This window comes from Trachymyrmex cornetzi, unplaced genomic scaffold (assembly GCF_001594075.2).
Source record: "Trachymyrmex cornetzi isolate Tcor2-1 unplaced genomic scaffold, Tcor1.1 scaffold348, whole genome shotgun sequence".
NCBI classification, from domain to species: Eukaryota; Metazoa; Arthropoda; class Insecta; order Hymenoptera; family Formicidae; genus Trachymyrmex; species Trachymyrmex cornetzi.
In genome coordinates, this window is record NW_017298193.1 from 184,938 (window position 1) to 199,376 (window position 14,439).

The window sequence follows — 14,439 nt, forward strand, 5'->3', positions numbered from 1 at the left end:
GAACACTAGATTATCTCGGAAAGATGTTTTCAAAAAAATTTGTTCATACAAAAGTTGTAGGACCAAATTACCCATCATATAATAATATTAATGTGACCAATATTAGCTTGAGAATGTCATATTAAGATCACTTCAAATTTTGTAAGTGAACATCCCTAATTTTTATTGTAAATCCTTGTAGCCCCAACATCAATTTTTTCAAAACAGTATAATTAAGTTTTATTTAGCTAAAAACTATTCGAGATATTCACTGCTACCATCACACAGAGGTCGCATAGTCGGATTTGTAATATCACCACATGATGGGTAATTTGATATCCTACTTTTGCATGAAAATTTTTTCAAAAACGTCATGTTTTCGAAATAATCCAATGGTCTGACTTTTTTGATACTCTGTATATGTATAGTGTTTGCCAAAAGTTCCAGGATACTCAAGTAACTTCTGAATGGTTCAATTATATAAGATTGAAATTTATAGGGATATAATACGATCATAAAATCCATTATTTAACTTTGAAAACACCGGGAGATGGAGCCCGGAAGAAGGGCTCGGAAAATCTTAAATGACATATGTCGAGTGAGGGCTCGTTTGAAAGGGTTTTCGAGAAAAAAACCACGCGGATCGATTGAGATCTTTATGATTTTTTGCACATAGTTACGATCATTCGACTCACTTGGTTGTTAAATATCGCAGAAGTGTCGAACCGTGAGGTCCTGACCTTTGCCTGTGCTTGCACGCGCGCACGCACACACGCGCGTGCACACTCTCCGGCATGCACTTCCATCCACTCAGGAACGCGTGTCTACGCGAAGCCTTATCGTTTGAAGCGTAACGTTCAGAGCATTTGGAAGAAGCAAGTGGACCGCAGCCTTTATGATCCCATTGTATCTCTATAAATTTCGATCTTATATCTCTTGAACTATTCAAAAATTATTTAGATATCCCGAGATTTTTTATGGACACTAAAAATATATATATATTTTTTTTTTTTCGAAATAATTACATAACAAACATCTGCATGCTTTTGGGAATTTTTTACTATCTCATTACATATACCTTGGCTTACGCGCATGATAAGTTATTTTGAACGTGTGAATAAAAAATACTTTCTAATTACCATATTACATTATAGTTTTTCGATCGGAATCTTTTCTTGACCAAAATAATTTTTTATTCTTTTATTACAGTTTATATTATTTATTGCTATAAGTATATAAGACTGATAAACTAACGTAAAAAATCTAGGAATAATTATATATTATTTGATACTTTTTATATATTTTTTGAAAATACTAATCTTTTCATATGTGTGTATAAGTATTATATATATATATACACACATATATATATATATATATATATATTGATAAATTATTTTTATATAATTCATGTGAAACGTGTTATATTACGATATATTATAAATTGTTTTTGCTTTTTAAGAATACTTAAATGCAAATTGTTTAATTAGATTATAATTAGAGACTTTATATTCAGATACATCATTAAATGATCGTAAAATGATCTAAAAATATAAATTTATTTACTTGTAATTTATTTATTATGTCTAATTTGTATCTAGTTTTGAGATAAAACTGAAGACATTTTTTAGTTTTTTTGAACAATTCAATTACGTAAAAATAATGGTTATGTTTATCACGAATATATATTGTTAATCTGTACTATATTGTTACACACGCACACACATATGTATATGAATACATATATGTATGTTAGATGTGTGCTTAGCATTTTGTGTAATATGAACACCTTGTTGCCTTACCACTGCCACTTCCTGTGATATCTGTTTTTTTTTTAACAAAAAAATAATTGCATGTATATTTTCTCATTTGTTTTGTACTTTTGTTTGGTGCCTCACTGAGAATTATTTTCTGGTAGTACATAGAATATCATATGCATCGCCAAGGATAATTTTTATATAATTTTTTTTTTCATTCATTTATATATACGTGAGCGTATGTGAACCTCGTGTACCTAGTACAATGCATCATCAGTTCAAAATCTGTTTACAGCTCTCCAGGAAATAGGTAAGCCGTGATGAATGATGAATGCAACAGTTGTAAAGTATCATACGTAGTCCTGTGTATTTTCTTCCTTTTTATGTTAATGCCCAATTTAAGTACATATTGTGAGGTCATCGAAAATGATTTTTTTCTAATAAAATTTATAGACATTTTTTCTTTACAATGTACTGTGTTTCAAATATTTTCTAAATTGTAGAAGATATTCATATTTTTCTTTCGTTTTTAAAAACGTCTACTCTAAATGCCTTCATAGAATTTAAAAGATTAGAAATGATAAGATTATGCGCATATAAATTACATTTTATTGCTGAGAGGATTAAGTCATTTTTTATATTTGTTAATTAATATTTCAAATATTTTGTATTTATTTTTTTTTTTGTAGAATTATTTTTCAGTAACTTTTTATCTGGGATAAATGTGAAATTTTTGAATGGCCTTACAATTTTCTATCTCAGGAAATGTGATGGTGGTAGGGTAATCATTACATAGTTTTGTATGATATTTGTATATACTGAGTATTTTTACAATTTTCTTTTTTTTATCGAAATCATATTTTCCACACAAATATTTTATTCTCGATATACGATTAAATTTATTTTTGTTTTTCTTTCTCTTTTATTTCTATTGTATATTAGCATTTTCCAAATTATCTTTTCCCGGCATGCCTTTCTTATAATATTGAAATAGTATTATATTATATCTCAGTAAGTTGTCAATTGGATATCGTGGCTAAATTTGGGTCTATTTGTAATGTGTGTTTTTATAGATTATGATTACGACTATTACGGTTATGGGGATTATCGAGGTGGCTACAGTGATCCCTATTACGATGACTATTATCGATATGAAGATTACTATTTCGATTATGCGCCGCCTCCGCCGCCTGCCAGAGGGAGAGGCAGGCAGCCTCAACCGGTGGGTCGCCTTTTTAATGGTTCTAAAAAGTCGTTTTCGTTCCTGAAATCATTATTACTTTTTTTTATACTAGCAGTAGTTTGACTGTGGCACAGTGTTCACGGATTCTCCTAATATATTTCGTATTTCTCTCCAACTTTTTCATCCAGATCAACATCTGTCATATATTTTCTCTATTTGAGCGTGTAAATTAACGCTGGCTAATTAGGTATGCGCTATTTTTTACTATAATCATTATTAACTCGCAGGAAGACATCTTAATATAATCCTGATTTTATAATGTTAAATGCACATCCACAGTACATTATTTATCTGAGCTATAAAATTTCTAATGAATCCAAGGTGTGTATGTGTGTGTGTGTGTGTGCGTGCGCGCGTGCGTGCGTGCGTGCGTGTGTGTGGTGTGAGAGAGAGAGAGGGGGGGGGGAAAGAGCGCAGGAAAGATTGCTGTTAAGAGCGTACTATGAATGTTACATTTATATAGATCCTACATGAATCTATACTGTACTAACATCAAAGCTTCGATACTACTAAGATTAGACCTTGTAATCCGAACACATTGCCACTTTCAAATTGCTTGCAAATCATATCTGAGCCATGGTAGACCCATTCTAAATTTTCAACCAAGATATAGCCGGGAAAAGCAATTCAAATTAAAAAAACATAAAGAGAATAAAGAGAAAAGGGAAAAACATGCGGATTAAAAAACAGAAATTTGAAGATAAATATCTATATTTATATAAATCCTCTTAAGGAAGAAGATCGCACATTTTACAGTGTTGCAGGATCCCTTAACACTATTCCACCTTCATTATTATTCTAGCGCAGCTTCAAGAGAATTCCAGATGTAGGCAGAAAGCAGTGTACAGGACTTTTTATATATCTTATCGTCGTTCTTTATATATTACAGTCTCCATGTACAAGTAATTTGTTTTTTTTTTTTCTTAGAGCGACGTTGCGTCTCGTGGCTCGGATATGATGTTACACTTTTTCTATGTCAAGTTACAGGGTTATCCAAACATGACAAAAGGGAGCGTATGGGCACCCTGCGCGAAAAAAATTTACTTTATCGTTTTATTTTTATTATATTTTTATATTGCGATCAACTTTTTCTCTTGGCAGTGCCTTGCTATTGCGATAACACATGACATGCGCACTTAGGTTTCTTATATGTATTATTTGATGTTACTATATTCCCCGTGCTGTATGATGTATACGTCATATAGTACGATGTAGTTAGCCCCGTTGCTTTCGAGGAGAAATAGACAAACAAGAATCTTTTTCGAATTGTTTTTGCATTATCTTGAACCTTTTTCTAACATTAATTTTGCTTTATTATTTATTTTGGATGTTATCTCGATTATATTCCTCGATTATATTCCTAGATAATTCTTCCTGAGGAAGTGTTTTAGTCTGTTCCAATTTTTCGGTACCTATAAATTACAATTCATTATTTTCGTTTTGCTGCATCCGCACAATTCAATATTCACGTATCATGTTTCTTTTACACTTCAATTTTAATTTTTTCTTTCACAAATTTTTACCATCAGATTATCATTGTAGACATCTTCGCTTTAAGTAGAATTATCGAATCTCTTATTTAAAGAAAAAAGATACAAATATTTATTTTATAAATTTCTTTGAAATAAAAAAAAGTTAATTTAAATTACAAATACAGATAAGGATATAGAATAAAATGGAGTTTATTTTTTTGTGATTTGAGATTGAATTTTTTTCTGTATTAATTCTGTACTATTAAACGTAACTACATTTGTGTAAATGATAACGTTGTATTGCATCGGATTCTTAAATTGAGTTTCTTCCAGAAAAAAATTTAGATTAATTCTCGTATTCTTATTATGATTTATAATATATTCTGTACTTTTGAAGAAACAACCAATCAAGCTATGTATGCACTACATACAGAATGTCTGTAATAATTGTATTACCTCTTGTGGACAGAGTAAAGTGGGTTAAATTGGATAAAAAAAACCCTCTACCTACTTGTAATAATTATTAAAAAATGAATTACTGTAAATCAAACTTGCAAAATAATACAAGATTTTTCTATTTGATTTAACCTACTCTACTGTCTGCAAGATGTTATTACCAGACACTCAAACTATATAGCGCATATATAGTTGTTGACTGTAGTTTCTTCACATATTCACAAATATTTCTTCAAATTTTTTCACGAGAAGTGATATGGTTATTGTAACTCTGTATATCCGATATATGTGACTACGTAACATATACATACATCGCTTTGATTTTCAAAAAAATAAATCAATTCAATATGCCAATTTTATTTTTATTAAGCAGGAGGAAAAGTTCGTCGCAAATTATAAACAGCAGTATTGGAACTAAGGAATGATAAACGTATTCAAACTTTTCAAATCAGTAATCTATTTACAAATGATTTATCGTATATGTGTCACGTGACGATTAATAATACTTTATTAATAATATTTTATTACTTGTACACTGAATTATGCGTAGGTATGATAAAGACCACGGAGATAGATGACGGAATAGAGGATTCGTCCCCCGTATATAGCACCAGTGAACATGTTTTGCAGTTCTCGCTTTAGCCTCCCACCGTCCTTATATCCATGTATATAAAACCATAGCTTACGCTTAAATCACATTTGTTTTAACGCTTAACAATGCTGCGCCGCTTATTTATATAATACGCCTTTTGGTTGAATTTTGTTTTAGCTGCCAGTGCAATAGCTTGTGTCGCTTAAAAGTTCCTACGCCAACCAATCAGTTCGCTTTTCGCTTTACTACATTGGATAACTCTGCTAACTCCTACTGCTGTATGTAAAAACGTGGTTAGTAAAAATATTTGGTTATAGGTGATTTACTTCTGCCACGTTCTCATTTTTCTTTTTTTTTCCTTCTTTGTCATTCTGTCATTGTCTCTCCTTTCTCCATAACTTTCTTGTTTCCCTTCTCTCTGTTATTTATTCGCCTCTTTTCATGCTATATCATCATGGATGTATACGTATATATAAAAGCCTTGTATGTACGTCTACGCTCCGTAGAAATATGAGCATTACGAATAAAATGCACATATATACACTGGAAAAACTCTTGATCATTCAGCGATATATATACTAATTCTAATGTATTTTATTACTATTACTACTATATTTTTAAGGGTCTACTGCGTGATATACTGTACATAACTAAATTAGATATAAAGCAGAAGAGACACATAAAAATATTAAGAAAAAGAAAAGAAAGTTAAATGAAATGTAAATATAATGCAAATTATTGTACAATTATGGGGTAACAATTTGGGTCTGTTATTTGGGTAGGCTGGTCGTGGCCGTGGAGTAGTGCCACGTGGCCGAATCGGTGGCCCGCAAGCCCGTGGGCCAGTCAGGGGGGGACGCAACCCCGCAGCTTCAGGGGCCCGTGGGGTCCAGCGGCTGGCCGCTCGTGGGGGGGTCCGCGCCAAGGGAAGTTTACCAGGTGAGGATGGTCTGTATCTCCACAATAAATCGTCTTTTACACTGCTTACATTTAATTCTTAATTACACAAGCTACATTCATCACATATGCCATATACATACATACACAAGCACGCGCACATTTTACCATCGTTAATTATTACGATCTTTGTGAGAGTCGTACCAATACTATTGTGTTCTTGTTCTCTATTGTATGAAAATTCTAATGATGAAGTTACTAAGACATTATTTTTAAAGATTTTTTTTAAATACACGATATTAATAATTTAATAGGAAATAATTAATCGCCTAAATATTAGGAAGAGAAAAGGAGAGTGAAAGAGAGAGAGAGAGAGAGAGAGAGAGAGAGAGAGAGAGAGAGAGAGAGAGAGAGAGAGAGAGATTAGAACTTTGCATTATTTTATTATGTTAATTTGATTTTGCGGATTAATATAAGTAATAAGTTTTTAATTTAACATAATATAAATTATTTATAACGCGTTGAAACACGATATATAGTTTTAGACTTATATAATTTACTTTTAATATTACACCATAAGCTGTTAGTATTGCTTGACTGTAGCGCTATACTGTTTGACAAAAAATTACTTTCCCGAATACCGGAACAAAACTAGTTATTTTTTAATAGTTTTTTGGATGCTGAAATTGAATCCGTTTTCCAAATTGTTCTATCGCACAATTTTAAGAAATTGAAGTTGCAAAAAAAGCTATTTTCGCATATTTTGTTATATTATAACTATGATATCTAGCGTGTTGGAAAAGTTTTATTGCAATCAAAATTAAATATGTTATTAGAACTTTTAGTCCTCAAAAGGATTTTTTAATGTCTGCTATGAATAATAAAATATTTATAAAATATGGGACCTATATATGTTGCGGAAAAGCTATGAATTAGGTTATTGATTTACTAAATATCCGGATTACAAGTTGCCTGCATCAATTCTCTTGAAACTACTTTCCTTAAGTTGTTTACAGTATTGTATAAAACAACACTTGATTTTGTTTATTGGATTACCGATTTTTATTACCACTGACAGTTATGAGCAATTTATCTAATGGCAACAATTGCCCTTTTACAAATCTATTATATAATAGGTCGTCGGAAATCACAGGGCATGACGAAAACAGTTTCTGCTTAAATCTTAATCCGATAAATTATCCAGCGGCATGTTAAATTATTGCTGCAAAAAAAAAGCATATTCGATTTGAGGAGAAAAAGAACACATTTTATGTTTCTCTTCCTATCGAAAGAGAAACATATAAAGTGTGTTAAACAAGAAGAAAGATTCAGTACCAATTTCAAGATGCGAAACAGGCCGGTATTCATAGTCGATTCTTGCATTTAAGACTGTCTTAAGTACAATTTTAAGATGTCATAAGTCAATCCGAGGACTGTATTAGCATCTTAAGACATTATTTAAGACAGTTTTAAAATAAAAATGGACTATGAATATCGTTCCATATTTAGCGTTTCACAGTTAGCAGCCTTAGTCTCTTATCGACATTCATAGACATTCATAGACAGAGAGATCGGAGATTTAGAGAGAGATGCTTGCAAACTGCATACACCATGTTATCCCTTTCACCATGGGTATAGCCAGGCCCAGTTTATCAAGTATTGGCTGCCGGCAGCGCTTTGGAGAGGCAAGAGAGGAAGCGCGCCGTTGCCCGTCAAAGATTTTTTATGCATGCGTGACGCAGAGTTGCGGAGATTGGCTGTCTGATAAAAAATGTTTCATATATAATTATATACAAATAATTATACGTAATTATACAGAACTATATATGAAATATGTCCATATATCTGGAGACACGCTATATGTCTTGATAGTTATATACAGGTTGTTCGAAAATTTAAACGTTGTCGAGACCCCTCAATATTTCGGAAACTAATCATTTTAGAAAGAAATGTTTCAGACAAAAGTTGTAAGATTTAAGAAGATCTATTTACTGATCTTATCAGTTTGACCTTGGATGACGTCACCAAGGTCTGGTCAAGGTCATATAGATTTTTAAAAATGGAAACCCCCATTTTTCGTTGTATATTCTTGTAGCTTATCTCAAGAGCTCTTCAAAATATTATAAGCATTATAACAAAATATTTTTTCATTAAGTACTTTTCGAATTATTAGGCTTGAAAGTTATAGTATGTACCTCCAGCATTAGCATTGTTAATGGCGCGCAGGTATATAGTTTAGCGCACTGAAACTTCAAACGCGTTTTTCTCGAAACAGCTTTTTCGCGACTGGTGCACGATATCTACGAAACTAATAGACCGATCATCTTCCGCTTTGAATTGCATGTTGAAGAAATGTCCCTTTATTGTTCGATGAAAAAGAAAAACAATACGTCATATATTTTAATTTTTATTACAAAAAATTTAGCCAATTTTTAGAGCAAAATCAATGATTTTGTTTACAAGCCGCTATTTTCTTAATTATCAATTTTTTTTGCCTGTTCATCCAACGATAACTATATGTATATAAAATTAAACGCTATCAGATTTTTATATTTCAAATGACCGGGACGGAAGATATCTTGCACACCAGTGACGGAGATACTTCGCACGGCACCATGTTTGAGGAGAGATAACAGGTGTAATATTGGCTCAAATTTAATAAAAAAAAACTGAAATTACATTTAAATATAGTAAAACAATGTTCCAAAATTCAAATGTATTGACTTTATACTTTGATAAAAAAAAATTCCCCAAAAAATCAATTTTTTTCGCCCAAAAAATAGGATTTTCTTAAATGAACATAGTTGAAAATTATTTAGAAAATTATCAGTGACTTGCAGCTTTTCCATAATAGATCCTACGTTTAATGAGTATCATATTAATCATATCATTTTAATCACCGGTTAAAAATTCCTATTGAGGATTGAAAATTGTAACAACATATTTAATTTTGATTGCAATCAAATTTCTTCAACATATCACATGTCGTAGCTACAATGTGTCAAAATATGTAAAAATAGTTCCTTCTAACAACTATTTTAACTGCAATTTCTCAAAATTATAACATAATGGAGCAATTTAGAAAACAGTTTGATATTCAGCGTCCAAAAATCTACAGAAAATGATTTGTCTTGTTTGGTGTTTTTTCTTGTCAAACCAGTGTTGTTATTATATCTCGCCACGATAGTTTCTCACAAATGTACATAAAGTTTTTACTTACATACATTTATACAACTATATTGTTGTAATAGTATTAATTACAATTTTATACAGGTTTTTGCATATAATATTCCATATAAATCGTCCTAATTGCTATAAATAGTATTTTCATCGCTAGAAAGCTCTTACTAGATATTCGCTTTTGCTTTTTAGTAAATTTTTGCTTTTCTCTAATATGCTGTCCCGATATACGCATAAAAAAATATTTGAATAAAATTATTTTCTGGATAATTTTTCTTTACCGGAAATAGAAACTTCTTCCAATATACATCGATTTCTTTCCTATATTTATATATAAAAAAATATTCTGATGTTGAAATATATGTAACGTTGATATGTTTATAAAACGTTTATCTCCTCACTTCCAAAATGCAAACGCAATTAAGTACAATTAGTTATTTTGAAAAGACAATTTGCATAATGAATCTAGAAGAATCTCTTATTTAACAAATTTATAATTATTTTATTTGGGGAAACACTTAGTTACAATTTAATTCTGTTTTTACAGATTTGCTAATGATATTTTCAGTCGTTTGAGATTTTCAAAATGCATACATAATAATTAGTTCGTCAAATGATCGCATGTATGTTATGAATTGTTCATGTAATATTCATCTTACAGTAAACCATCCAATCCTTCTCACCAAGGTATCCAAGTCCCATCCATTTAATAGTAATAAAACTGTAGGTTAGTGAATTTCTTTATGCTTATATCACATATTAATTGAAAGATTTATAATTTTTGCAATTTTGTAAAGTCAATAGAATCAATTAAATAGATTAACTTTACTATTGCTATTTCATGCCATTATCATAGTATGTCCGTACATATTAACATTTTACGAACACATCACATGTAATAACACAAGAACTCTTGAAATTTTCTTCATCTTCCTTTATGTAACATTTTACAAGCGTCATGCACAATGGTAAAAAGGAGTGTTTATTAATTTAATATTAATACTTTAGACTTTCTTTCACATAATTATCGATCTTATTATCTTAATATCTTACAGCAGGTAAACGAAAATTTGACGGGGGTCACCAGAACCAGGGGGAATCTAAGCGTCGCTTCCAGAGCAATTGGGGAAACCAGCCCCTTGCCCAACAACCACTGGGCAATGCATATGGATTGGCGAGTGTAAATGGTGGCAGTGGTGGTGGTGGCGGTGACATAGCTTTCGGAGGTAGAGCCGGCACACTCGGCGGTGTTTCCGGCGACGATCACGAATGGTATCAAGACTCTTATCAGTCGTGGAGCTAACTTCTGCAATCCTGTGAGTGATAAAAAAATATGCACGAACAAATGCATGATAAACGAAGTGAGAAACAAAAAACATAAAATATAAGGGAAAAAATAAAATAAAATCAGACTGACGAAACGTAGAGAGGGGGGGGAGGGGGAACTCGAGATGAAGGGAAGGAAAGAGATCATCCATTTGTATTATTATCGCTCTTAATCGAATTCAAATAATGTAAATGTTTTTTCATATTAATGATACGCAGCAAATGTATTCTGCGCCACCACCATCGCCCACTGTTATTGTGATTATGTACAGTGATGTGCCACTGAGACTAATTATTATATCGGAGTGTGACCACCCACCCACCCCGTACTATTATTATTATTATGATACTAATACTAATCTAAGTACCACTACTGCATTGTCACATTGTTTACTGCCAAGTGATGAAGATCAGCGATGTTGACATAGGGATTGTGATGGCTTGTATTAGTTAAGAGAACTCATGGAAGCCTGCGGTTTATTACGCGATGATTAGATGTTTTGAATCTATGTGACGAAGCATGTGTGTTAGATAGGACGAAATAAATAGCATGAGGGAGAAAAACGGAGAAGTTACAAACGAAAGATAGAAATCGAAAAGACGGAAGTTCAACTTTGAAGAGATAGAAAATGTAGGTCGTATAGACAAGCAGAAGACGCAGGGCGAGAATGCGATATTTAGTAAATGTGCGAGAGAGAGAGAGAGAGAGAGAAAGAGAGAGGAAGAGAGAGAGAGAGAGAGAAATTGTTTTTAAACGGAATGTGTCTGTGTGTGTGTATTTGTGCGTGGAGCGCGCCAAGCGTGCCACAAGACCTTCTATTGTTGGTCTATAAATGTGTACAGTGAAACTATTATTATTAAGAGTCACACAGGCAAAGTTTTGTGAAAGTAGAGAGTATGAAACGAGTTGCAACGGTTCTGCGAATGTCTCCTAAATTAGGTTTCGGTTACAGCCATGCCAGGGTTCTATTGGATAAGAAAAAGGAAAATGGAAAAAAAGAGTATTGCTCACAATCGAGAGAAAACCCACTTGTACAGTAAATTTTTCAATGACAGTATCCAAGTAGCAAGGCAAACTCGGATCTAAATTATAATATATTTATTTGTTAATGTGTTTCTTTTTTTTATATTTAAAAAATCAATCGTTGAAAACAAATATCTAAAGTGAATCTATTCCCTTTGAAAGGGAAATAAAAAAGAGTGTATTGTTTCTTCTAAATTTTATGTAAAAAGTAAATTTGTTTCTTGTATTCTTTTATAAAAAAAAAAGAAAGGAAGAGAAGTTTTTAAAGATGACTGACTATGAATTTGATAATGATAGTCACAGATTGAAGTAGAATGTAAAATGTAATGTTTACAAATGCATGAAACACATACAGCACACATTTTGAGTGTTGACTTGTTGTTATTGTTAGTCTGTTAGTTAATTAGTAAGAGTTGTAAGTGCGGGCTGTAGTTGGTCCCTGTCCCTGGAGCCCAGACACCCCCTGTTCTGGATGATTATTTGAAAAAGGGGAGAAAAAAAGAAAACATATGCAAATCATTTGTATTTTACACGCACCCCCGGAATATGAAGACAAATACGGTATAAAAATAAAAAAAAAGAGAAAACGGATATTGTAATAACGGAATAGCATATCAGACTTCTGTTTGTTATAACATACCAAATGAGACGACACAACTACACACATACATATATATATATATACACACACACAAATACACACTTACCCATTCATATACCTACGCATGCGCGCGCACATTCACACTCACTCATTCCATTATCACATACATATACACGCGCATATATGCGCACATACACATACGTACGCTCGCATGCACGTGGATACGTATGACACTTAACATACAATAATGGTTATATATGTTAGCCTCTCGGATTGGATTTGGTACAATAATAGGATTGATGGATGATATATGTAATAAGATATTGAGTGTTTAACACTGAACGAATATGCCACAGATTGACCAACCAGATATACAAAAGATCGCATATACATCCTATCATAATATGATATTGCCGTGTATGATTTTATAGATTCACATTGCACTCCCTCTTTCCTCACACACACACACACACACACACACACACACACACACACACACACACACACACACACACACACACACAATGTGAAAAATGCGAAACGATAGACGCACCAATGGACGAAATGTTTGAATGACGATAGATTATTCGCCCGATCTCGTGTTTTACGAGCATTTTGTTAATTTTTATTCATGTTTTTACTTAAGTCTAATTCTTCTTCGTCATCGATACTGTTTTACTGATAACGATGAATTAACCACATCTAGTAATAACACGCGATTAGACGAAAGAAAAATTTCCCTTTCTTATACACATGACTTGTCCCCAGTAATTGCGATCATTGTTTCTAAAAACGAAAAAAAAAGAAAAGGAAAGGAAAATTCGAGCGAATTGCGAAATCGCGGTTTGCATTCGCTATCTATCTATTTTTCATTCCTTTCGTATCCCCTTCTCCCTTTTCCACTATCCCTGATTATTCGCCTACCATATTTTATATCTATCTACCTACTCTTACCTACACATCCTATTTATAAAAGCATAATATCGAGGATATAATAATATTAATATTAACAATATGATAAGGATGATATTGCTAATCATAATTGAGTGGGTTTTTGTGACACATGATAATATTCCAATATAAAAGAAAAAATTCTGGTTTTTTCCGTGCAAAAAAATGTAATTAATAAAAGGAAATAATAAGAGTATGATAAAGGAATAAAGGCAAAAAAAGATAATGAAAAAAGCAAGAGGATATGTTATATATATTACACATGTATACACACACACACATGCATAGATGCAGAGATACGATTAAAGAGAGAGTTCGGCTTGCGGGGGCAAGGAAGCATAACTTGGCTAAAGCGGAGACAGTTCACGGTGACGAGATTCTTAGACTGATCTAGGTACTAGCGTTTATCGATAATACCACCGGCTCCGCCCCGGTTAAAAAGGCGCCCCAAAAGTATCACTATCGTATTCCCTTCCCATTTTTACTCTCATCACTTTCCTACCCACTTCCTATCTCGTTTCCGCTCTGTCTCTCCCTGATTTCCTTATTCCTCTTTTGTACTCTGATAATCGGTGTGGCAGCTGGGGTGCCTGGGGTGGTTATCGGTTGCATTTTAGGATAATGCACCACACATACACACACACTGTGGCTGGCGATGCCGTAGCCGCGCGCGTGCGCGCTTTTCTTTTTTTTGCCCGGCCAATGCCCCGATTAAACAATGATGAGAATATTCGCAGCACATCATGTCCTTTCTTTGAGAAAATTGTTCACATCATTCGGGGTTTATATCGTGATTAGCCACCTCTCACGTGTCAGGCGGATATTGTGTGATCCATGGGCCGAAATGTTGCGAACATTAGTTCAAAGTGGCCCAAGAACCACGTGTTTTTTTAATTATATATATAAATATATTATATATTATATTCCTACGAATATGCATTTTTGTGACGTGATGTTATTT

General features: G+C 32.7%; 1 protein-coding gene across 12 annotated transcripts in view; it reads left to right on the plus strand.

Annotated features, from left to right (window-relative positions):
- Syp (synaptotagmin binding cytoplasmic RNA interacting protein) overlaps positions 1 to 13,331 on the plus strand; it is a 36,264-nt gene extending 22,933 nt beyond the window's left edge. For 4 of the 12 annotated variants that reach the window (XM_018510698.1, XM_018510697.1, XM_018510700.1 and 1 more), the window contains exons 10-13: positions 2,032 to 2,046; positions 2,810 to 2,958; positions 6,282 to 6,447; positions 10,632 to 10,879. In XM_018510698.1, the coding sequence (XP_018366200.1) occupies positions 2,032 to 2,046; positions 2,810 to 2,958; positions 6,282 to 6,447; positions 10,632 to 10,879 (578 nt within the window). Of the gene's footprint in view, positions 1 to 2,031; positions 2,047 to 2,809; positions 2,959 to 6,281; positions 6,448 to 10,237; positions 10,304 to 10,631 lie in introns of all 12 variants that reach the window. The other 8 variants (XM_018510708.1, XM_018510696.1, XM_018510702.1 and 5 more) reach the window with 8 other exon arrangements.
- Positions 13,332 to 14,439: the final 1,108 nt, after the last annotated feature.